The 24805-nt window shown below is 35.8% G+C and overlaps 1 protein-coding gene across 4 annotated transcripts in view; it reads right to left on the bottom strand.

The window, feature by feature from the left end:
- The window catches only part of LOC150106130 (uncharacterized), a 130715-nt gene that overhangs the window by 52136 nt on the left and 53774 nt on the right, over positions 1–24805 (bottom strand). For all 4 annotated transcript variants that reach the window (XM_090393881.1, XM_090393880.1, XM_090393883.1 and 1 more), the window contains exons 11-15: positions 23404–23445; positions 20389–20430; positions 20214–20255; positions 3264–3305; positions 1563–1610 (exon numbers count right to left, since the gene is read on the bottom strand). In XM_090393881.1, the coding sequence (XP_090250007.1) occupies positions 1563–1610; positions 3264–3305; positions 20214–20255; positions 20389–20430; positions 23404–23445 (216 nt within the window). The remainder of the gene's footprint in view (positions 1–1562; positions 1611–3263; positions 3306–20213; positions 20256–20388; positions 20431–23403; positions 23446–24805) is intronic.

The raw sequence follows: 24805 nt of genomic DNA, 5'->3' as shown, positions 1-24805 counted from the left end.
GCTAGTGGTGGAAGGCATTTGGTTCATCTGTGGCAGCGTTAAGAATGTACCAAGCTATATCCTTTTACTAGGATAGCTGTGCGTTGTCGTGCGACGGAGGAACCAAATGGAGCCGTCCAGTCAAGGTGACATTACCATGTCACCTTCAATCTCTCCCACTGAGATTCCACTCGTACAGTCCGACTGGAGATATCCTCATAAGAAACTGAAACAGAAGGCCTTGATGACCAGACAAGGCAGGAAGAAGGTCAAAAAAAATCAAGATCAGAGACGGTAAGATAGACCTTTGAATTCCTATTTCCAGCTATAGAAGAGTGTGATTCCCTAAGAGAGTATTTTGTAATGAACTAAAATTAAAGAACTGTAAGATTAGCCTATGACTTAGTACGAGCCAAGGTTGTGTTAAGATTTGTTTGCCCTATGAGGCCAAGAATATCTTTGAACTAGCTAAACTTAATGTAAGGAGTCTGTTATTGTGTTAATTTATGACCACGTGTATTAGGATGGTATGATATCAGCCTATGAATTTATGCTGAAGATGCGTGTAATAGTGGTCAATGGAAGTTTGTATGTGTGTCTAGTGTATTGAAATTTGAGCCTTTGATTTTCCTTGAGAGCATTCCTAATAATAGGTCTATAATGGATATTTGCATAATTTCTCAAGCTTATTAAAATGTTTCATTCAAGTACCTGCCTGATCTGCTTTTGTCTTATGAATTCAAAACTACCGCTCATAAAATAATAACGAACTAATCGGGTAAAACCCTTGTATATAAACTCCTGAAGCGAGCCACGACTGTGAGGAAGAAATAAGAAAACGGAGGGACAAGATTAAATTCGATCTAATTTTCATGTATCTCTCAGAGAGGGTCGCCCTGGGTAAGAATCCCGTTTATCCAAGGTATTAGCTGCCGCAGCGAAAAAAATAAATTTTGTTGATACTTATCGGGTGAACTCTATCAGATTGTTGTATGATTAGATAAAACAAGATATAAAGAGGCCAATGAGACTGCAAAGAACTATTGAAAAGAATACTTAGTAGGAAGTAAACGCTTTTTTTGCATGTAAGAGAATTAAGATAGCTGTGAGAATATTAATTAGTAAATATTTTATTTAAGGGTATATAGTAGAAAAAAGGGGGAAAAGAACGTTATATCAAGTGACTTAGACGAATAGAGATAAATAAGTATATATTAAAGTAATATATTAGACGAGATTAAAGATAAAGACCAGCAGCGTAAGATAGAGAAAAGAAATAAAAGGAAAAGTAAGGACCTACAACAGTATGTATGTCAAAAATTATTCCTTCCATAGTGTTCGTTTCTCTGTCTTTAAAATATCATTAATGGCTTAAATAGAATAATAAAGCCAATGATGTAATACATCATTGGAAATGTATCATATCAATGATGTAATACATCATTAAAAAATAGGCAACGTAGCCATAAATATTAATATCAATTTAGAGGAGTAACATGAAAAATTTCCAGAAATAACAGTTATAGTATAATTCTATATTTTTAATAAATCTGAAGACATCCTCAAGAGAATATAATACCAACCTCATTTCCTTCTTGCTGTTGCAATTCGGCGTATCTTCTTAGCAGTGTCTGAAAGAAGCAGTAAACAATAGAAATTCAAGCAGTTACTAAGAAAAAGAAAAGCTATAATCTAAATACAAACACAACTGATGAAAAATTATGCAATCAAAGTGGATTTCATTATCCAAAATATCGAATTAACTGTTTTAAATGCAACTGTTTTTTTTTTTTTCAATCAGGACTATTAAATACTAATAACGACAGTCGTCCCTCTTGGCTCTTTGATAAATTTTTATTCTGAATCCTAGCATCATTACTAGCTATTGAACGAAAAATAGCGTCTTTCGCTAACATTTTACAAGAGGATCCTGTCGATCCTACGAACTTATCAGAGACAGTATATCAATACCCACGTCTCAAAGCTAAACGTTCTCGTTGCCTTCCCAACAACTAAAATATAATTTGCTAGCAGAAGCAGCTTGTTTAGATTTACAGGGTATGTGTCTGTTATATTGTCTATCAGAAGGGGTAATACTTACCCAAATGTAGAAAAAAGTCAGATAGTCTGGATGTTTGAACCGTACAATATATAATTTATTGTTTTAATTTATTGTAAGAGCTACAATTAATAACATAAACACCAGGGGCGTATATTTAGGGTGTGCTAAGTGTGTGGTGCACACCCACGGAAATATCAACATTCGATATTATATTTTTCATTCCTCTTAAAGACTACCCTAAGTGTTTCCTGGCTTCGCATAATTCCTAAAATTAAACGCAATATACAATCGGGGGGGGGGGATCTGGAAAGTTCTGATAAACACCTAGAACAAAATGATATTAAGGCAACTGATATAACCACAAGAAAGAACACGTGAGGTTATAAGAATATAAGAACATAAGCTACCTTCATAACTCTCGAACTAGTATGTTATTTTCTTGTGGTTATATAAGTTGCTTTAACACCACTTGTTCACATTTTTGTATATCATAACTTTCCAGACTCCCCATGCTACTAATGCTTCATGAAGAAGGCACTTTTTGACGCGTAAACATTGCATCACATTCGCTTTAATAGCCGTGGTGTGTGGTTACAAATACGGACACCTCTGAGCTTATTTGACGTACGGGTGGCGCAGCTGGTCAAATTCTTAGCGTTCCAGTGATTTTAAAGCACCCAGAACGCGAGAAAGGGTGTGCGCTGAGACAATAGCACCCAGAAATCAGTGGCTGTAATTGGTTATTGTATCAGCCAATCCAACAGAAGGTTGTCATTTGTCCTGAGTTGCTATTTTTTATTTTTATTTTATTTTTTTTAATTTTCTGAGTTTCATCTGTTTTGCGTGCGCGAAGCGTCAACTGACGTGTTAGGACACCGATATAGGCAAGCTTTTAATATATACTTTTCTAGAAATAATTTATAACTTTTTGAAAATGTATTGAAATGCAAGCACGAGCGTAGCCATAGAAGGAATCGAACTGTACGTTACTGGTAACGAGAATGTGACAGCAGACATTTTCTAAGAAAAAAAAATGAACACTTTTTTACTTAAACTCCATGTTTAAGTTACTTGTCGTTAACAAAATAATAATAATAATAATAATAACATTTTTAAAGTTTTATTGCTTCTATATAAAGCTGTGATATCTGTTTTTTTTAGGGGGGGCGGAGTCTCCTGTTTCCTGAATGCTAATATCAGTAAAATAAGAAAACAAACTTACTTCCATTATATTTTGATTCTGCTCATTGTTTGTCCTGTTGTGCTAAACAAAATAAAAAAAAAAGGTAGTTAGCATTCGTTTTCAATGTTTTTTAATTAAACATTCACAAAAATTGGAGTAAACACCCACAACAACAATATTAAAAAGAGTGACAAAACCTAAAAACAAAGAAAACAATTTCAAATATACCTGCCATCCTGTATTATATTAATCCAAAACATACAACATATTAGAAATAAAAGAGTATGACAAATAAGAATTGTAAAAAAATAAATTTCCAAAAGGTTCGTTGTTGATTTTCTAAAGGAAAATTCTGCCATGTTGCTGTCAAGAACGTAGGCTACGTATTGCTATTTTATTTATTCAGCTAGTTTATAACCTGAACCACCTACTCATGAGGGACAAGTGATTTGAGAAAAAAGAAGGTATCCATTGACGTGTTACTTGAACATTTGAGGATTGTATTCATTAGAATTTCTCATCCACTAGCACTGTTAGGATGAAAAAGTTAACGACCATACCGCGATGTATGGTAGTTGACTAGCAGATCCTCGCATCTGCCAGTCTTGCAGGTCAGCAGAGTCAGGCTGATGAAATATCTATGAGGAAAAAAAAGACAATGCAGGATCTGTGGAGAAGTGATTCGAGGAAGTTTGTGGGTATCTATCAAGCAGAATTACCTATTCTGGAAGTTCCAAGGATTACCAGAGAGATTCTGGAGCACAAAACAAACATAACAATGGAGTTCTGGTACGTGGATTTGGGATTATTAAGTGTTATGCAGGCGATAACTGTTAGTTTCATCCAAGGAGGATATGGACGTGATGGATTTCTTTTTTCTCTCTCTTTTTTTGTGCCAGGATTGGTTAGATAAGAAAGTTAATCCAGGAAAAGAAAATTGATTTTTACTTGAGATCGAAATGTTGTCAAATGTGAGTGTATGGGGGGGGGGGAATCAAGATCTCTATTCCGAGAAATAAGGGAAGACTGAGTTTTGGTATAATTGAAATTCAGTAAATCATCATCACCATCACTGGAGAATGGTGAGGAGATCAGTGTTGACGAGATCGGTGTACGAAACTCTTGAAGTTTTCAGCGCTACAAAATTTGTTGCATAAAGAAGAATGAAGTGAACTGTTATCGGTAAAACTAACAACAGAATATGAGTTCAATAAGGGAAAGCCATTAATATTTGGAAGGAAAGGATGCGTGAAAGTCCTGAAGATGAAAATATTCATTCTATCGAATTCCAAAGGGTAGAAGGAAACCCGGGATCAACATACCCGCATTCTGACTCAATTAAATGTCTTGGAAATGTTGAGAACGACCGCATTAGTTTCTCTAAACTTGGCTCATGGCTCATGTTCAAAGGTGGACGATTGATTAGAAGTCCTGTGGAATGCTGGTGGCCGAATCGATATTGGTAACCATTAGTTAACTGGTGGCTTCAGTTGGTGAAGAAATTGGCTGTTGCTAAACTTCTCCACTATTTTCGAGAGGTGAGGGTAATGGGATGATAGTTTGACAAATAATTTTTATCTCAATCCTTTCTTTTAAGATTTTTATCTCACTTTTTTATGGACAGGATGGAGTCAGTTAAGTAGACGCCAGAAGATTATGAAATCTTGTACATGCTAATAGAGTTGTTAATTTTGAAGTAGAAATTTTAGCACAGTTAAAAGGATACCATTTATCATCCATTTGAAAGAGAAGACATTAATATTTAGAATTTCCAGAAATTTTCTGATGTCTTTCTGAAGAATGGTCAGATGGGCTGGGGTAAAGTGTTCTTGATATAGAGGGACATGATTTGTCTAGGTTATCTGTCAAGACTACTCTGGACCAAGAAAGATGCAGAAAGAGAAAGACTGATGCCAAGGGATCGGCTTTATTTATCTGATGGTTTCAAACTTTATCTGATATTTCAAACGGTGCCACCTGAACGCAAACTTTAGGGCTTTACTTAGCAAAGAACAAAATGGTTCGAATGTCGTTTGAGTAGATTATTTTTTGTATTTGCCTTTTCAGTTTCAGATTTAGATTTGCTGATATGTAGTGATATTGCGAAATATAGTATAGGCTGAATGTGAAGCTGGTTTTAGGCTTGAGCTATTTGCTATTTACTTAATTTTTATTTTGAACTGCTTTGGTATAATCGTTGGAAAACCAAATCTTAACTAGCGGTCAGGTTTTGATTGCAGTGGGAAATGTAGGCATTCGTTCATTCCAACACTCATTATGTCAGTTACTATGCCAGAGCAAGGTGTTTGGACCAGAAGAGTGAAAACAGCAACCAGACAACACCATCAAAAAGAAGCATAGCAATCACAGAGCTCATCGTAGTGTCAAAACCATAACAGACCGGGATCGGAAGAATTATATCTACAACATACGTGCAGATGGATATTAAAACAAAAGGTTCAATGTGTTGGAAAAATGAAGTTTTCCCTAATTCTGACTGATAGGTGAAAAATTCGTCTAAGTTACTGACTGGAACAATTCGGCTTTCCTTCTGGCTTCCTCCGTTAAATTAAATTGGGGAAGCCAGTTTTCTTTAAACATAAAAATCTTGTAGAACTTGCAGTTTGGGTAATTAAAATTCGCAAGGCAGTAAAGGTATACAGCAACAAAGTGAGGCAAGGAAATCGTAAGCTAAAGAAGATTATACTGATGGGTTTAAATGCATCGGTTTCAGCCCTCTCACGAAAGGATCATGCAGAACATAAATGGACAATTACTTTTTTGATTTTCAAGGGAGAGATAGTCAATTTAGTTTATATGCAACCCGATGGTAATTGATAATAAATTAAAAAAAAAAAACACGCCGGATTTGGATATCCCAGCAAGATTGACAAATCCTTTTATTACTGGACAACCAATAAAAGTAAAAATGACATTTGCAGATAAAATAAATCCATTGTGGCTTTAAAAAAAAATTGTATCCCATAATCATATTTGTATCATCTCTGAGAAATACCAAAAACACGCCGTGGATGAGACACGGTCTCATAGCACTTGTTGCTTCGGCTGTAAATCCAAAATAAATAAATAGGCCAGACACAAAACAGAATTTAACATCTGTAAATGAAGGAAAAGAATGATTCCAAAAACAATGGTATTACGTATATATAACACGGGCGAATATTCCGGGTGTGCTAGGTGTACGGTGCTCATCCACGAAATATCAGTATCACCGATATTATATTTTTGTATTTATTCCCGTTAGAAGCAATATACTAATGCTTCATTGTCCTCTACACGAGGGTAATAAAGCAATAGTGCTTTATTACCCTCGTGTAGAGGACAATTTTTATTCTAGTTCTTGGAAACAACAGACAGCAAAAAATATCTATTCCTGAATAAAAATGAATATTCTGTGTATTATAAGACGTTGTTCTTCTACACCAGCATATGTGAGATTGATAAGACAGAAGAACCGCTGATACTAAAAAAAAAAAAAAAATGATGAATGTAGGATTCTCCAAAGATAATTCCGATAATAATTGGATGTTATGTTTACTGAGTCTCAGTAAACAAAATAAAATTCTTGGAAAACGGAGCGAAATATACACAAACCAGAGAAATACACATAACATGGACAACAAATTTTACGATATGATTTGCTGCTCCATCAAATGATATTTGATGGAGCAGCAAATATCATTTGCTGCTCCATCATGGAGTCATGGAGCAGCAAATGGAGTCTCCTCCATTTGCTGCTCCTGGATATCATGGAGTCTCCTCGGAAGTTTTTTTTTTTTTTCCATTATGCCATCCTAAATTCACTTATTTATGTTATTCGCTCTACCTAGCAACTTATAGGACACATATCACAAATGTTAATTATTAATAATTCATTAATGGAAGTATTTCTACTCACACTTATTCTTTCTTTTTATTTCCTATTCTAACATGTCTTATAAATGATGGTTCACATATTTTCATCTTTGAGTATTTCAAATATACCAACCAACTGTAGCATTCTCCTTCATTTTGTTTGATAATAAATCTTAAAACAAACAGATTGTTCCCCCACTCTACGCAGAAGTATTCAACATTATCCTGCAATTAATTGCATTGGACCAATTAAGTTGATGCTATGCACTCTCAAAAATTTCATACATCGATAAAAATGTAATCATACGGTCAAGGGGGTCTGCAGGGAGAGGGGAAGGAAACGGGAAACTCCCCCCAGGCTCGAGTAAAAAATGCCCCAAATTATAATCGTAAAAGTGATTGAGATATGTAACCTTAAACACTCGACCATGGAAAGCTTTGTCTGTCTTAAAATTTTATTATGAGTTGGCCTGTTTCAGCACACAGGAGGGTAGCCTAGAATACATATTCTATTGAAGCAATAAAACACGTGTTTCTGTTTTTGGTTCATCTTTATCTGATTTGTGAACGGCTAGATCAGTTCGTTTGCCCTATGTGTCTAGTGAGTCACTGAGTGAAGTGTAAATTGTAAATTTATAATGAAACAAATAAAAAAAAATTACATTTTTAAAAGGTAATTGTATGTAATTTAATATTATTTTACTTGTTAGTTTTATGATTTTTTTTGCTTTTAAACTGAATTAATTTAATTTACGATTTGGGATTAATTAATTAGTTGATTTTTAATAAAATATGCCGGCCAATTTTTTTATATATGAAATTGTGCTTAAAACTGTATTACTTCTGAATACTTTTTTTTCTCAAGAATTAAAGATCATTAAAATCGATGTAAAATGGAAATAATGTATTGTATTTATAGTTTACATCGATAAATAATTACATAAAAATGCTAAAAGACATTTATTGACGTTTATTAATAAATCAATAATTATAAAAATTTATTGATGCAATTATTTGTCTCCAAGCTTTGCCCCCCCCTTCCCTGCCAAATTTTCTGCGGACGCACGCCCATGCGTGTCCAGATGAGTGCATGGGTCAAATAGACTTCAAATTTGTAGCGTGTGTTGCATAACCCAGATGACAGCACACCAATTCGAAATGGTTACGCGACGTCACTGATATATATATATATATATATATATATATATCATCATCAGCAGCAGCAGCAGCCATTGTCGATCCATTGCTGGATGAAGGCCTTTCCAAGATTACTCCAAAATTGTCTATCCATAGCTCTCCTTTCGCATGTCACTCCTGCAAATCTGATGATGTCATCAATCCACCGTGATTTAGGTGGACGTCGTGGTCGTTTTTCCTCTCGTGGAATCCAGTCCAGGACCTCTTTTGCCCATCGTTTATCTTGTCTTCGAGCAATGTGCCAAGCCCGTTGCCACTTCAGATGTTTCATTCTTCCTATGATGTTAGAGACTTTGGTTTGATTTCTTATCCACCATTCCTTTTGAGATCCAATCTTGTGATACCAAGCATAATAAATTGTGTTGTTCTTAATTTTTGAATTTCTTTTGCATTCAGTGCAAAAGAAATTCAAAATAGCCATATGTCAATATAGGAAGAATGCACTGGTTGAAAACTCAGACATAATGGTACTTGGCTTTTGAATATTCAATATAATATTCCAAATGCTTTCCACAAGAAGCATCGTGCATCTTTTAATTTCGTCCATGATATTTTGATCCATTGATATCTGTTGTCTTAAGTATATGTAATGATCTACTTGTTTAATTTCCTTATTATTGGTTTTTATTATTTCTGGTTGGGCATAGGTATGGAACATAACTTGGGTCTTTTTTAGATTTATCTTTAGGCCTGCTGTTTTTCTAGCAATTTGGAGTTCATGGATACCAGTCTGTAATTCACGCGCAGATGAAGTAAAGATAACTAAGTCATCTGCATTTCAAATCTATCTTCTCGCTAGGTGGCCAAGGTATTGCGCGTGCGTTCATACCGCTCCTGCCTTCCCCCACCTTTTATACGTTAATCCGCAAGGAAGGACTAAATTTTTTATATAGGTATATTCTCCACTCTGAGAGCTATCTACTCATACTAGTCGTGTACGCGTAAGTTTAGTGATAAGTGATTTATGACAGTGTTCTTCTCCTGGTGTACGAGTTCCTATATATCTTCAATTTCGACGCCATAATTCCTTCTCCGACACCTGCACCCCTCACCTGAGGCTATAGCCAGCGAAGGATTACCCGCCATGGCAACTGCACATGCATATACTACCAAGGATTTAACAATTCAAAGACCCCTACGACCTCGGACCCGGAAGGAAAAGCAAAGTTCACCGGAGCTATGAACATGAAAAACAGGTCAGTCAATTCAAAATCTTATGCTAATGTTGTATCTAATGGAAATATCCAATCGTCTCCCAAAACACTGATCTCAAACACGAATGCCACATCAGCCACCAATAAACCGATTAACGCAAAAATAACTACCACTGTTACGAACGTCATTTCCCGAGAAAATGGGATTGTTATTTTCGCCACCAAAGAAAACATCCCATTAGAAGATTATCTGACGGCGATCGCCAAAATTGTACCCGCAAAAAATATTACTGATAGTTTCCCGTAGCTGGTACTGCAGGTGTATTTTAGCCATATCTCATGGGCACAAACGGTACTGCAAAAAGGCGTCGATATCGGCGATTATCACTTCGAAGCAGCCCCAATAGCACTGGCCCCGACAAAAGTAACAATATCAAATGCTTCCCCTTGAAATTTCTCATCAACTCATCAGATCCATGTTATCAATATTCGGTTCTGTCACAGGAAAAATACGCACATTGTCAGCTGCCACGAAGAAGCCCGAATTTGCCCATGTCAAAAGCTTTCGAAGACAGGCATTAATGCACTTTCCAAACAACGACGCACTACACGACCTCCCAAAATTAATCAACACGGACATAAATGGAATAACCTACACTTTCTACTTATCCTCCTCATCACAGTGCTTCTTCTGTCATGAAGATGGTCACATTAGGAAACAATCTCCCTATATTACCAACAGTTCATCAACAAACCAGAATAGCAAACCAGTTGAACAGAATAACATCGTACATGAAGAAAATCAAAGCATAGGAAAAAGTAAACCAAAAATTCTCTCCTCATCACGAACTTCAGAGGAAAGAAAATCCCGAACTGGAAAAGACAACGTTCATGTTGCTCTTGAACGCCTGCCAAGTAATGAGATCCAAGGCTCAGATAATGAAGTCTCACAACACGAAAACACAGATCCTCCCAACAGAGATGCAAAGCGAACTAATTAAAAGCAATCCCCAGACCCAGCAACCAGAATCACCAACCCTGCCTACCACTAATTCAAAACCTCACCCTACAGAAGAAACTACTCAAAATGGCCTTTAATCACCTGCAGCCAGCCAAGGAGAAACAAAGTTCCCAGACGATGAGGAAATTGTACTTCACAATGACGACCTAGAAGAAGAGGAAGCTAAGGGCGAACTTACCCACACTGAGGGTCCCCTAACCATGAAGTAGCTGTCATCCTTCATACAGAAAGTGCGAGGTTCTCCTCACAAATTAACTATAGCCCTTAAATAAACCACAAGAATCCCGGAACTAATATCTCAACTTCAGGACCTACACTAGAAACTGAAATGTAAAAAGAGCAGAGCAGAGGTTAACAGGAGTAAGTGAATCTACTACCTAATTAATGGGCTACAAACACAGTACCAGGACCAATATTAGATTAAACTTACAATTAAACTTTCATAAATCATAATGTCTATAAGCCTTTTCTCTCTCAATGCAAGAGGATGTTCCTCTGCTCAACGCAGCAAAATAGTCCATGACCAATTACAAAAATATCATATAGACCTAATACTTCGGCAAGAAACAAACATCAACTCCTCATCCAATTTATCCAGAAGATGGGCAGAGTGGCCTTTTGACTTACAGCACTCTGCAACCCAACAACATCATGGAGCAGGAGTTAGCTTAGGTGTACATCATAGATCTCCCTACAAACTAAAAGTGATTGCTGATATACCAGGATATGTCTTGTATGCTCACATAATACCCTGCATGTGTTCAACATCTATATACCACAGCAGGATGCTCTGGCATCACAAATCCTGGATTTCGTTCAAAACCATTTTTCTAGTATAGACCAAGAACATGTCATAATAGCGGAAGACTTTAATTGCACTCTTGACCATGAAAAAGACAGACTTCAGTGTGATGAACATCGTAGCCAATTAATAAACACACTTCAAACACTGGTAAACGATAATGAACTCATCGACGTCTTTCGGCATCAACATCCTGATAGGAAATCCTACACATGGAGGTCAGCAATCACAGCGACAAATAGGCCACTCTACCAAGCACGACTCGACAGATACTACATTTCCAAACACACCTTGCCTCTAGTTAGAAACATTTCACACATCCCTTCCTACGTTTCAGATCATTGCTTCGTCAAGCTGCAACTTTCATTATCTTTTCAAGCATCCAAATCAGGAAGTGCCTATTGGATCTTCAACAATACTCTCCTGAAAGATCCAGCTTATATAATAAACACTCAGGCTTTAATAACCAACCTCACTCACTCGAAAGTGGATACAGAACCAATGAAAACATGGTGGCCCACTTAAAATCACGAATAAAATCTTTTACGCAGATCTACAGTCACTAGAAAAATCAACAGAGGAACTTTAGAATCCGACAACTTGAAGAACAGCTCAAGTATCTCCAAGAAGAAAGCCCTGAACATCATTCTGCTTTCCAAGCCATGCAAAGACAGTCGAAATTATTGGAAAAAGGTGCCCTACTTAGATTGCGGCATACACAAATAAATCTTTCAGACGCCCCCACAAATTATTTTTTCTCTTTGGAAAAAAAATGCCATGCAGCAAACTCCATCTCTGCTATCAGACTTGATGGCAGAGATGGAACTTGATGGCAAAGATGACAGCATCACAGAAGATCCAAGTAAAGTCACCTCTGAAATCTTGCAATACTACAAGAATGCATATAGCACTGCAGGAACATCCCATCATGCCATTCACGAAATACTGAAAGAAACAAAAAAAATCTCTGCAACAGATCGGAACTACTTAGAAAAGAAAATCACTCTACATGAACTGAAAACCGCATGCACATCCTTGCCAAAGAACAAATCTCCTGGCCTTGATGGTCTCACGTCAGAATTTTTCCAAGCCTTCTGGAATCAACTCGGACCACTTCTCCTCGAAACACTGCAAGAAGCCTACATCAATGGGCTCCCACACTCCGTCACGACCTCAGTAGCACGATTGATACCAAAGAAGGGAGACCACACGGATATTCGAAACTGGGAAACTGGCGTCCAATCTCCCTAATTAATACCGATTGCAAAATCATTTCCAACGTTATAGCAAATCGAATAAAGCCAACACTGCTTGAAGTTATTGGCCAACGTCAAACGTACTCTGTCCCAGGAAGATCGATACATGATCATTTAATAAGATATCTCATCCACATCGCAAACAGCCAACATGAAAATCTACCACTCGTCAGCATTGATCAGGTGAAGGCTTTCGACAGGGTAGAGCACGAGTACCTTTATGAAGTTCTCAAGGCGTTTGGCTATGGTCCTCTCATCAATGAAACAGTGCAATTGATTTACAGAGATGCACACTTCTGTTTAAAAATCAACAACAGGCTCATTCGCACTTTGTCATACTCTCGAGGGACCAAGCAAGGATGTCCCCTCTCCGGTCAGTTATACACACTGGCCATAGAACCCTTCTTAAAAAGAGTACACGACACCATCATCTCCAAACGAACCAGAATAATAGAGCCACATCAAAAAATTACCCTATCAGCATATGCCGATGACGTCACTGTAATAGTCCGAAATGAAGAAGAAATGACAGTAACCGAGGAAGCACACAGACTGTATGCACAAGCCTCAGGGGCCAAATTAAATTCTGCCAAAACCACGGGCTTGTGGTCAGGCAGATGGAAGTCTAGAAATGATTCTCCGATCGAATGTACCTGGTCAAGCGAAGGACAAAGTTACTTAGGTGTGCACCTTGGCAACACCAAAATATATAACACACTGAACTGGACACAGCTGCACAACCATTTTAAACAAGTGCTAGGTAAATGGAACAGCGTTCGTTCCATGTCTTCACATAGAGGAAGAGTACTAATAGTAACCAGATGGCTACTAGTGTCTTATGGCATACCCTCAAAGTACTCACACCTCCTGAAGAATTTCTCTACCGCATTCAAAAGGAAATCAAACGTTTCCTCTGGAACAAAACTCACTGGACAACATACCCTCAACTCTGCAAGCCACTCAGCAAGGGATGTCAAGGCCTGATTTCCCTTGAAAACAAGATTAGATCCTTCAGGATAATCCTCCTCCTAAAGACACTTCAATGCAATCACACTTATGTAACCACCTTCGATTACGTCATGAAATCATCCACCAGAGGACTTACACTTTCCACAATCTTCCGAATGGCCAGTCCTACACCATCTCCTCCTAAACTACCTCATTTTTACAAAGATGCTCTACAGCGATGGAAAAACACAGAACTTCATCACACACTCACAGGATCAACAGAGTCAGCTTTACTTACAGAACCACTATTTTCGAACAGAAACATCACAAGTCTCACAACTGGCCAACCTTTTCTTTTCCCTACATGGAACTGGGCAGGAATAAGAGTCATAGGAGACCTCCTAACCCACACCCTAATGTAGAAAGCATTCACAAGCCTACCAATGAAGAACCCAAAAACTGAAAAACAATATCAACAGCTGAAAGCCTCCATTATAAAAGCCTATCCGGATATCGCTACACCTCAGGAAATCCGATTTCCTTCTAGAAACTGCTCGGGGCCGATATTTCATCTTGTACAATCTGAAGCCTCACTTCCAATTCTTCCCTCAAACTACAAGAAAATATACCACTTCTCATGTCAGTGTCCCCATCCTTGCCCTTCTTATATTCATCCTTAACACTCTCATCTACAAGGCTGCATATGCCACTCAGTTTTCAGTGGGATCTGCCATATAAATCAAAATGTGCCAAACGAGATTCCGACATACAGTGGAGACTATGGCATAACATCTTGCCAACTCCTTCTAAGCTCTACAAATTTCAGCTAAGAGAAACGGATCTGTGTCTATTCTGTGACGTTTCAGGTACCTTGGAACACACATATCTGATCTGTCCTGCAAACAATGTGATAATTACCTATGCCCTGAATACTGCCTCTAACACCTATAACTACGCACACAGCCAAGAAGACTACTGGAATTTAGTCCATACAGAAGTAAACAGACACAGAACATGCAATTTCCTCTTCATCTGCGCTAAGGCCGTCATCTACAGCTTCTACCTAAAACAGACAAGAAGAAACCAGCACCCATCCATCACTGAAACTGCACAAACCCTCGTGTACATCCTCCGTCGGAAACTAAAAAGCAGGCTTTTATTGGAACTTGAGCACTTCAAAGAAACAAGAACTGTCGCGAAATTTATAGAGGAGTGGAATTCAACTGGTACCCTCTTCTGGATTGACGACAACAATGTGCTTCATCTGAAAGATAACTCAGACTGAAACTGAACTGTAAATTTTGAATTCATTTATTGCATTCTCTATTGTACACCCGAAAGGAAAATGTTTCTTTCTCTGTAATATATATACTTATATACTTATAATATGTAAATAGTCCTTGTTACCTATCGTGTAATGTTTATTTTAATAAGTTAAATTTAAAAAAAAAAATTAAAAAAAAAAACATATATATAGTAGTATTACGTACACAACCTACTACCCACTCCAACTATATTTCGAAAAGTTAACTCAGATGTCTCAGATAACTGCCTGTTCTGCTACCAATCAGAAACAGTCCGGCATATCTATTTGGAATGCCCAGTCAACACCCCATTAATCAGTTTGTCTCGGGAAACGGCAGCTCTCACCTGTGATAGTCTTCATACAAAAGAGGAAAACTTCAATCTTATCCATGTGGAGTCAAATAATTATTTGAATGATTATAATCATTCATTCTGCAATTACCACTTCATCACCGCGAAAGCAGTAATATACAGCTCCTATCTCAGACATACAAGACCAGATAGCACAGAAACTCTACAGAGAGAGGCAGCTGACCGTGTCTCCTTGCAGCCTTCAAACAAAAGGTGAGAAGTCGGATCCTACACAAGCATCACCACAACCACAGACAAAACAACACCTTAGATCTATTCCACCAAGACTGGAATTCACGGAATCAACTCCTGGCTGAGCAGGGCGACTGTATCATAGTCTACTTTCCAGCAGAGAAGTGACTCATCCCTCCCAAGGAAGGGGGAAGAAAGATTTTTTGTGCTTAACAGTGCGAATATTAATCAGCTGTCAACCTCATGTAAATAGACAATATTTTCCTATAGTAAATGTTATGTTCTTACACATACATATCTGATTTTGTTCTTATAGAGTATCGTCAAAATAACTGTTAATGGCTGTAATTTAAAAAAAAATGTATTTCACCTTATAACTGATATTTCGATGTAACATACCTCAACAAGAGTGTGAGCGTGTAACCTCTATGCCTGACTGGAGAGAACCAAAAACCGGTTAATCCTGTACATAAGATTGTTATGTTTACAATAAAAAAAGGAAATTAAATGACTTTATACCGAGAATGACAAATTTATTGTTAAGATACAACTAGTTTCGTTGAAATACAACTTCTTCATGTATCATAGGCAAAGAATAAAATAAAAAATAACAGACACATGAAAAAATACATTAACAGATCTAGTATAAAACAAGTACATTTAAAAGGAATGCGTGCTCGAGTTCCAACTGAAGTTGACTACGTGCGTGAACTGGTATTAGTGCGCCAGTATTGGACAGTGGCAATGTGCGCATCAGACATATTATAGCTAAGGCTGTTGTTAATATGAGACGAATCAAGCGATATTTCTTTAGATTCAATTAATCTTCTTTCCAGTTCATCATAGCACACATGGATATTAGAGGTTTTTTGCCAATCAACGACATGTTGGCTGCCATCATCTGCGTTGACGGGGAAGAGAACGTGGCTAGAGAGAGCGCTGTCTCTGGTTCTGTTGTAAGAAATGTCTCTTTGATGTTCCTCCATGCGTAAAACGATGGATTTAGCAGTTTGGCCGTAATATGGCTTGCCACAATCACATAAAATTTTATTGACTCCTGGATACTGAGTAGGAAGATGTTTCATTTTAGGTATACGTAGTATGGCGCACTAATACCAGCTCACGCACGTAGTCAAGTTCAGTTGGAACTCGAGCACGCATGCCTTTTAAATGTACTTGTTTTGTATTAGATCTGTTAATGTATTTTTTCATGTGTCTGTTATTTTTTATTTTATTCTTTGCCAATGATACCTGAAGAAGTTGTATTTCAACGAAACTAGTTGTATCTTAACAATAAATTTGTCATTTTCGGTATAAAGTCATTTAATTTCCTTATTTATATACAGTTCTACCGAGTAAATAATGAACATTAATATCAATTTTCCTGATGACGAGGAAGTACAGCTGCTTATCAAAGATTATCAGAAAAATCTCGGGTCCATTGGATTATTCATTAACAGGCTAGTATTTCTGAAAAGATGTAATGTCCATTCTATTATTCCCCGATTTCTTAATTTTAAAGAATCCATTACAATCGCCAGAGCTCAAAGAATTTTCCACAGAGCTAAACTAGAGCTTTTATCGGAACGAATTTTTGATACAAAACGTAGTCTAGCTGCTTATTTTTCTAAGAAGAACGCTCTTGAAGTCCGTTTATCTACTTCTCTAGACTCTTCATCTTGGAACAATTTAAAAGATTTCTGCGCTCTAAAAGCTTCTAATATCCAGAACTCTAACAAAATTATTCTCATCAGAAAATTCAATTCTCTAAAATGTATGCAGGATCGTCGCACTTCCAATCTTAATTATGCCTATTTAAAAAAGTTGTAATTAATAATTCTTCCCATCCACTTTCAACGACAGAAGAAAGTGTACTTGCTAAAGGTCTCACTTTTGTTATAGCTCCTACTTCAATACCTAAAGAACTATTCTTAACAAAGATAGAAAAAGCTGCATCCCTATTAGCAATCCAAGAGGCAAACCTTCTTCGTATGGAAGCTATTTTCACCATAAACCATGCAAAACCACCTTCTGATAACATTTCTCATTCTGAGAAATCAGCTATTAAAAGTTTGAGATACAATAAATGACATCATTGTTCTCCCTGCAGACAAAGGGAATGCTACTGTCATCTTAAATAGATCAGATTATCATAGATCAGATGGCAAACAAAATTTTAGAACTACTAAACACTGACACTTGCTCTCAACTAAATAGTGATCCTACTAAAGAACTGCACAATAGGACCAACAATGTACTGAAAGCCATCTCAGAGTTACCTAGAAACATCCGTCTTTCTCTTAGGTCGTTTCATCCTCTAATCCCTAGGTTATATGGACTCCCTAAGATCCATAAATTAAACTCTCCTCTTAGACCTATCGTTGAAGGCATAAACTCCCCTATTTACAACCTCTCAAAATACCTCGCATCCTTTTTAAAAACCCTTTGTGGTACTTCCTTTTCTCATGGAAAAAATTCAGCTGATTTTGTCTCAAAAATTAAAGACATCAAACTCAACACATCAGATTTAATGGCAAGTTTCGATATTGTTTCCCTCTTCACGAATATCCCCACTCAAGAAGTTCTATACCTTCTCCTGAGGAAACTATCCAAGAAAGTTTTTTTCTCCTTACTTTCTCACTGTGCGAACTCAGGTTACTTCAAATACGATAACAAGATTTATAAACAAAACTCAGGTTTAGCTATGGGCAGTCCGTTCTCTCCGATTCTTGCTCACATATTTCTTAAAGATTTTGAAGAAAAAGCTATTACTTCCTCACCTCTTAAACCTAAAGTTTGGTATCGTTACATTGACGATATTTCTCATCTAGGAACATGGTATCAACAACCTCAACATTTTTCTGGACAACCTCAACAAGTTTCATCAGAAAATCAACTTCACCTGTGAACTAGAATCCGACGAATGTCTTCCCTTTCTGGACTTAAAACTTACGAGATGCGCTGAGAACATCAAAATCTCCATTTTTAGAAAACCCACTCACACAGACAGATACCTTCATGCTTCTTCCCATCACTACCCTCCTCAAAAGTTTGGTATTATTTCAGCCCTGGCACATCGTGCCAGATCTTTATTAACAGATGAAACCGAAATTGAATATGAACTCAATTTTCTTAAAAAGTCTTCATTAACAATGGATTCTCTCTTAAAAAGATTAATAAATTTCTCTCTGTCCACTACTCAACTGCTCTTGAAGAGTCTTCTCCACCAAGAGGTTTTATTTTGTTACCATACATCAGCTCTCTCTCCCCGAAACTGGAAAGAATGCTTCAGAAATTCAACATTAGAACTTGCTTCACTACGTTCCCTAAACTTCGCTCCATACTAAGTAGACCTAAAATGAAACATCTTCCTACTCAGTATCCAGGAGTCTATAAAATTTTGTGTGGTTGTAGCAAGCCATATTACTGCCAAACTGCTAAATCCATCCTTTTACGCATGGAGGAACATCAAAGAGACATTTCTTACAACAGAACCAGAGCCAGCGCTCTCTCTAGCCACGTTCTCTTCTCCGTCAACGCAGATGATGGCAGCCAACACATCGTTGATTGGCAAAAAAACTCTAATATTTATGTGTGCTATGATGAACCTGAAAGAAGAATAATTGAATCTAAAGAAATATCACTTGATTCGTCTCATATTAATAACAGCCTTCGCTATAATATTTCTGATGCGCACATTGCCACTGTCCAATACTGGCGCACTAATACCAGTTCACGCACGTAGTCAACTTCAGTTGGAACTCTAGCACGCATTCCTTTTAAATGTACTTGTTTCATACTAGATCTGTTAATGTATTTTTTCATGTGTCTGTTATTTTTTATTTTATTCTTTACCTGTGATACCTGAAGAAGTTGTATTTCAACGAAACTAGTTCTATATTAACAATAAATTTGTCATTCTCGGTATAAAGTCATTTAGTTTCCTTTTTTATATACAGTTCTACCGAGTAAATAATGAACATTAATATATATATATATATATATATATATATATATATATATATATATATATATATATATATATATATATAAATAAATAAATAAATATATATATATATATATATATATATATATATATATATATATATATATATATATATATATATATATATATATATATATATATATATATATATATATATATATATAATCTAAGACAAACGGATCAGTGTCTATTCTGCGAAGTTTCAGGCACCTTGGAACACACATATCTAACCTGTCCTGCAAACCAAGCGATGATCATCTACGCCCTGAATACAGCCTCAAGCACCTGCAACTCGCACACAGCAAAGAAGACTACTGGAATTTAGTACACACACAAGAGAACAGACACAGAACATGCAATTTGCTCTTCATCTGCGCCAAGGCCGTCATTTACAGTTTCTACCTTAAGCACACAAGAAATAACCAGCACCCATCCATCACCGAATCGGAACAAACCCTCATACGTAGCCTACGTCGGAAACTACAAAGCAGGCTTTCACTGGAATTTGATTATTACAAAGAAACAGGAACTGTCGCGAAATTCATAGAGGAATGGAATCCCACTGGTACCCTGTTCTGGATTGCCGACGACAACAGACTTCAGCTGAAAAATAACTAAAAGTGATACTGAACTGTAATATTGATTCTTACTGAAAAAACAAATCCTGTCCACCACTTCTAAAAAGAAAATCCTTTTTTGTATGTAATATGCATTCTTATAATATGTAAATAGTCCTTTTTCTTATCTATCTTCCAATGTATATTTTATCAAGTTTAATAAAAAAAAATAAATAAATAATCTATCTATCTATCTATCTATATATATATATATATATATATATATATATATATATATATATATATATAATGGTATACACTTACTGAGAGTGTAGCCTCTAATTCCTCTTGTACCCTCCTTATATTCTGCAATATATTAATTGTGCATTATTCGTATCGTAGTATCGTATACTTGAGTACAAAATTTCTGCATAATATAACTCTATGTTCAAATATTCTTGAATTATAGGATTTATACCATTAAGTAGATCACGCTTACCTCGAGAATGATTCTCATTTCTTCATTTCTTTGAGTCAAAGCCTATAATAAATTATACGCTTAATTAACACAAACGTGTTAACTAATTTAATTAGAACTTTATTCATTTAAATTCAATTAACACAAATATATTAATTAGATTTAATTAAAATTGACCTGCAAATAAGAAATATTTGCCGTTTTATAATTAAATATTTTTAGGTTTACTTCGCAAATTTTGCTTTTAGTGTATTGGGTTTGAGGTTAAACTCATTTTGCTATTTCAATGTAAATGCAAATTATTTTGTTGCACGGAATGATATTGATTTTTATTATAATATCCTTATTTTTTTCATCCAGTTGACTCATTTTGTTATCGTGAATGTTATTAAGTTTTTTTGTTTATTTTTAATTCGTCATTCGAAATATTTCTTCCCAGTTGAAGCAATACCAGACTGTATTACCATTGATTGCAGAGACAACGGCCTCGAGTGGATCTTCGAGCCAACGGCGACTTTCAATACAAGAGTATGCTTCTTTACTCTACTTTTTAAGTAAAAAATATGCGACTGTGAAATAAACTGTCTATATTGTGGTACATTTTAGGCTTACTAACCTTAAGCTTCTGTGGGTTGAATATTTTACTTTTCTAAAATATCCTGACGACAATCTTCGGTATATTTATACTATGACGCACGTGGATAATTAATAACCGAAATATTTTACTTTATTTCAGTCGACCTTAACTGGATAGCATTTTAAGTGGAAGATGCTCAGTGTTAAATCATTATTAAGGCTTACTGGAAGTTTTAAAGTGGTTTTAAAAATTTCCATGTTCATTTTTTAGAACAGCGTGTGCTAAAACTTAATGAGAGGCAGGAAAATTTTATTGGCTGAAATCATTACTCATGCCCAGTGGTAAAAATCGGGTCAGACCTCAAGTGGTGTATCGGATTCTTTGCACATATGGATATGGGTGAGAATTTCTGAATGTTATTAAGTAATTCAACAGAGAATTTGATGTTGGTGAAGTGTCAATACTTATAAACATATTTCCGCATCATATATAAATAATAATCTTTGTGGGCGTATAATCAGATATATTAAATAATTACACGCGAATTATATGCAGTTAAATGAATTAATCTTATACCATCTGGTTTAGTTTCAGAATGGTTTTGGTTACTAATGTTCATAATTAGTGAGTTCAGGGACGGGGGCCGCCTTAGGTGGTTTTTACAGTTTCTAAAACAAACCACAACTTTTTTGAGCTCATGTTATTAATGTCAAATTTTTTGTCGACTCTTAACCATTTAGGTGTAACACAAGAAGAGAGCTGACATTAGAAGAAAACCACTATACCACACGACTAGAAATAACATCTCTAACAAACATACTGGTATATAATTGGGATGATAGCTCTCTGCAAACAACTTCTTTATGACATGTGTATTCAACAGAGAACGATATGTTTCTAGTATGGTGAGATACTGGATACACTTCTGCTAGCCACTTAACTGAACCGAACACACGCATGAGGATCATTAGCGGAACACTAAGCAGCATGGCGGATAATCTTCATTATAGTCTGTTATTTATCATTAATAATTGATCAGTTAATACGAAATGTTTCCATTTGGGAACAAAGGTTTTTAGTACCAGAAATCAGAAAAATGGACGTAGAACTCATATTGTTTCAGTCAATAATATCAGTTAGTGTTTAGGTGCACAATATGGTGGCATTTGGAAAACGTCGGTGCTAAGTTATCAAAATTATCGCAATTTATGAACTCATCTATCGGTAACACTATGAAAAACAGCTGCTTAGCGATTTAAAAAAAAACCATGGAGAAGAAGAACAAGGAAGTCAGCATTAAAGGAATTTCGCTAGCTCCCTTAGGGAACATCAAAATATTTGAGAATTTATCTGTCTCTTCATTCTGGCTGTTAAGGTTATTTAGCAGATATCTCTAACAGAGAAAAGTATAATTTAAAGTCCAAACTAAATTCTTCGATTACATATGATCAAATTTAACTTCAAAATTTAACGATTAACGTATAACTATCGTTCTTGTACTCTTTTAAAATGATTGTGTTTCGATTACATATACCATGAAGCAAAAATTCTGTTGCCATTCTTCAACTCAGCATGCATTTAATTTTATTATATCCCTACGAGATCACAGGATTTTGATTTGGAGAATAGATAGAATTTATATAGTGCCATGTCAGCAGAAAAAGGCAGGTAAGGAAGTGGGTTTTGTTTTGTTAAAATTACCGAATGCGAAAGTCGAATGTGCCGGTGCATTGTAATGGTCCAAAGAGCAATGTCAGAACTACCCTATTTCGTAATTTGTTTTTCAAAACTATATTATAAAGGCTTGAAGAATCATGGCATTGATTATGTAAAAGTAACTTCCTGTTGACAAATAAAGAAATAAACAAAAGAAAATCACATGCAAATTACTGCTGATGACCTTTTTGATGTATATGTGTGTGTGTTTGGGGGGGGGGGAATTAAGAGTTCTTAGTCCTCTGTCACAACATATTATAATAATCATCATAGAAACATCCATATTGTGATGAATTTAAATCGGTAGTAAACTGCCAGTACATTTGAATTGAGTGGCAGAGATGAATAAAATAAGATTGTGGCGTGGAACCTTTTTGTATATTTACGTACAAGAGAAAAGGAACATTTCTTTTGTGTCCAGATGATGATTATAAGGTATCTGTTCAGTTTCCAATAAACTGCCAGTAGTCATTCCACTTAAATTTACTGCACTGCAAAAGGTAATTGCCCAAAGAGCTACATGCCTGTTAGGCAGTAATATACAGTAATTACTTCAAGAGAGATTAATAATTGATGACCGTCAAGATTTGGATTACGAGCGTCCACCCATGCACCTGTGGCACTACGTGGTCAGAAATTGCGTCGGAATGTGCATGTGCGGGCTCTCGTAATCCTAATTTACTGTGATACAGTGTGATTCTTTCTTGAATATGGTAAATATTCATTTAACAAATCTTACTTACATTTGGCACTTGCTCTAGTTGTTCAGATCTTCTTTGGAAGGTCTAAATCAAAAGTAAAAACAAAATTACATTAATATGTATGCATAATGTAATGTGTATGTTTTACTCTAAAATTATTAATAGAAAAGAAAAGAGAATTTCTCTTCTCTTTTCTATTAATAATTTTCGCGTGGCCTTGACTGATTATGAAAAAGCCTTTGACAAAATTAGTAAACAAAAATTGTTTTAAAATATTAACCGATTTAAACATACCAAACCAACTTTTACAATCCATTCAAGAAATATATACAGGAAATAAAATAGCAGTTAAATTAGAACACATCTCAGAATGGAAAGATATATTAAGAGAAGTACGACAAAGATGTACCCTCTCACCTCTGCTTTTCAATATCTAAAGAAAATAGAAAGATAATAGCATTCAAAGAAGAAAAACCCAACAAGAAGTAAAATAGTGATAGATAATAAAATATCAGAACAAGTAAATACTTTCAAATACTTGGGATGTGATTTATCATACGAAGAAGAAAAAGACAGACACTAAAATATCAAACTTTGTCGAAGTAAATGGCATAATAAATGATATATTTAAGCCATCCCTAGTACCAAAACATACTAGAATCAGACTATATAATGTCTTGTTAAAAATCAATTCTACTATACGGAAGCGAAACATGGGCAATAAAAAAGGAAAGATGAAAAACGAATTCCAACAGCAGAAATGAAATTTCTCAGAAAAATAGCTGTGGATATATCAAGTTGGACCATAAAACAAATGAAGAAATTCTACAACCTCTGAATATAAAACCAATTAATTACTACATGAGATAGTTTAAACCCAAAATGGATAGAACATTTAAATCAAAATGGACAACAGCAGACTACTGAAAATATTATACAAATATAAAATAAGTGGGAAAAGAAGAATCGGAAGACCAAGAAAGAGATAGCATGAGACCGGAACAGGCCACCTGGTCTAAAATCCATGTGCGGAAGAAGACATTAATATGTGAAGTATTTCCATGGATTAGCATTACAAAACCGTTAGTTGCTATTTCTAATTAACCAAAGAAATGGATGAATGAAGATGCCACGATTTTGATAACTCCAAAAGTATTAAAACAAGGCAAATTAAATGTTTATCCTGTCAGAACACAAGAATATAGGGAAACTCTCAATGTCTCATATATCCCAGGCACATCAGTAAAGATAGCCAACGTTCTTAGCAAATATAAAATCCATATCCCATTCAAACTAGCAATCCACATCCATTCGCCCAAGGTAAAAAGGCCATCTTAAATCACCAAAAGTGCATGAAGTGCTTTTTTGACTGCCTGTGAATTAGCTTACTATGGACAGACAGGCGAGTTTGTTAACGTCCCTCAGGGGAATATAAGAAATGTGA

The sequence above is a fragment of the Typopeltis vanoorti genome, chromosome 6 (genome assembly GCF_054136105.1).
Source record: "Typopeltis vanoorti isolate ZY-2024b chromosome 6, IOZ_Tvanoo_1.0, whole genome shotgun sequence".
Lineage (NCBI taxonomy): Eukaryota > Metazoa > Arthropoda > Arachnida > Uropygi > Thelyphonidae > Typopeltis > Typopeltis vanoorti.
The sequence above is the reverse complement of the archived record's forward strand: the minus strand, read 5'-3'. Positions and strand labels throughout refer to the sequence as shown.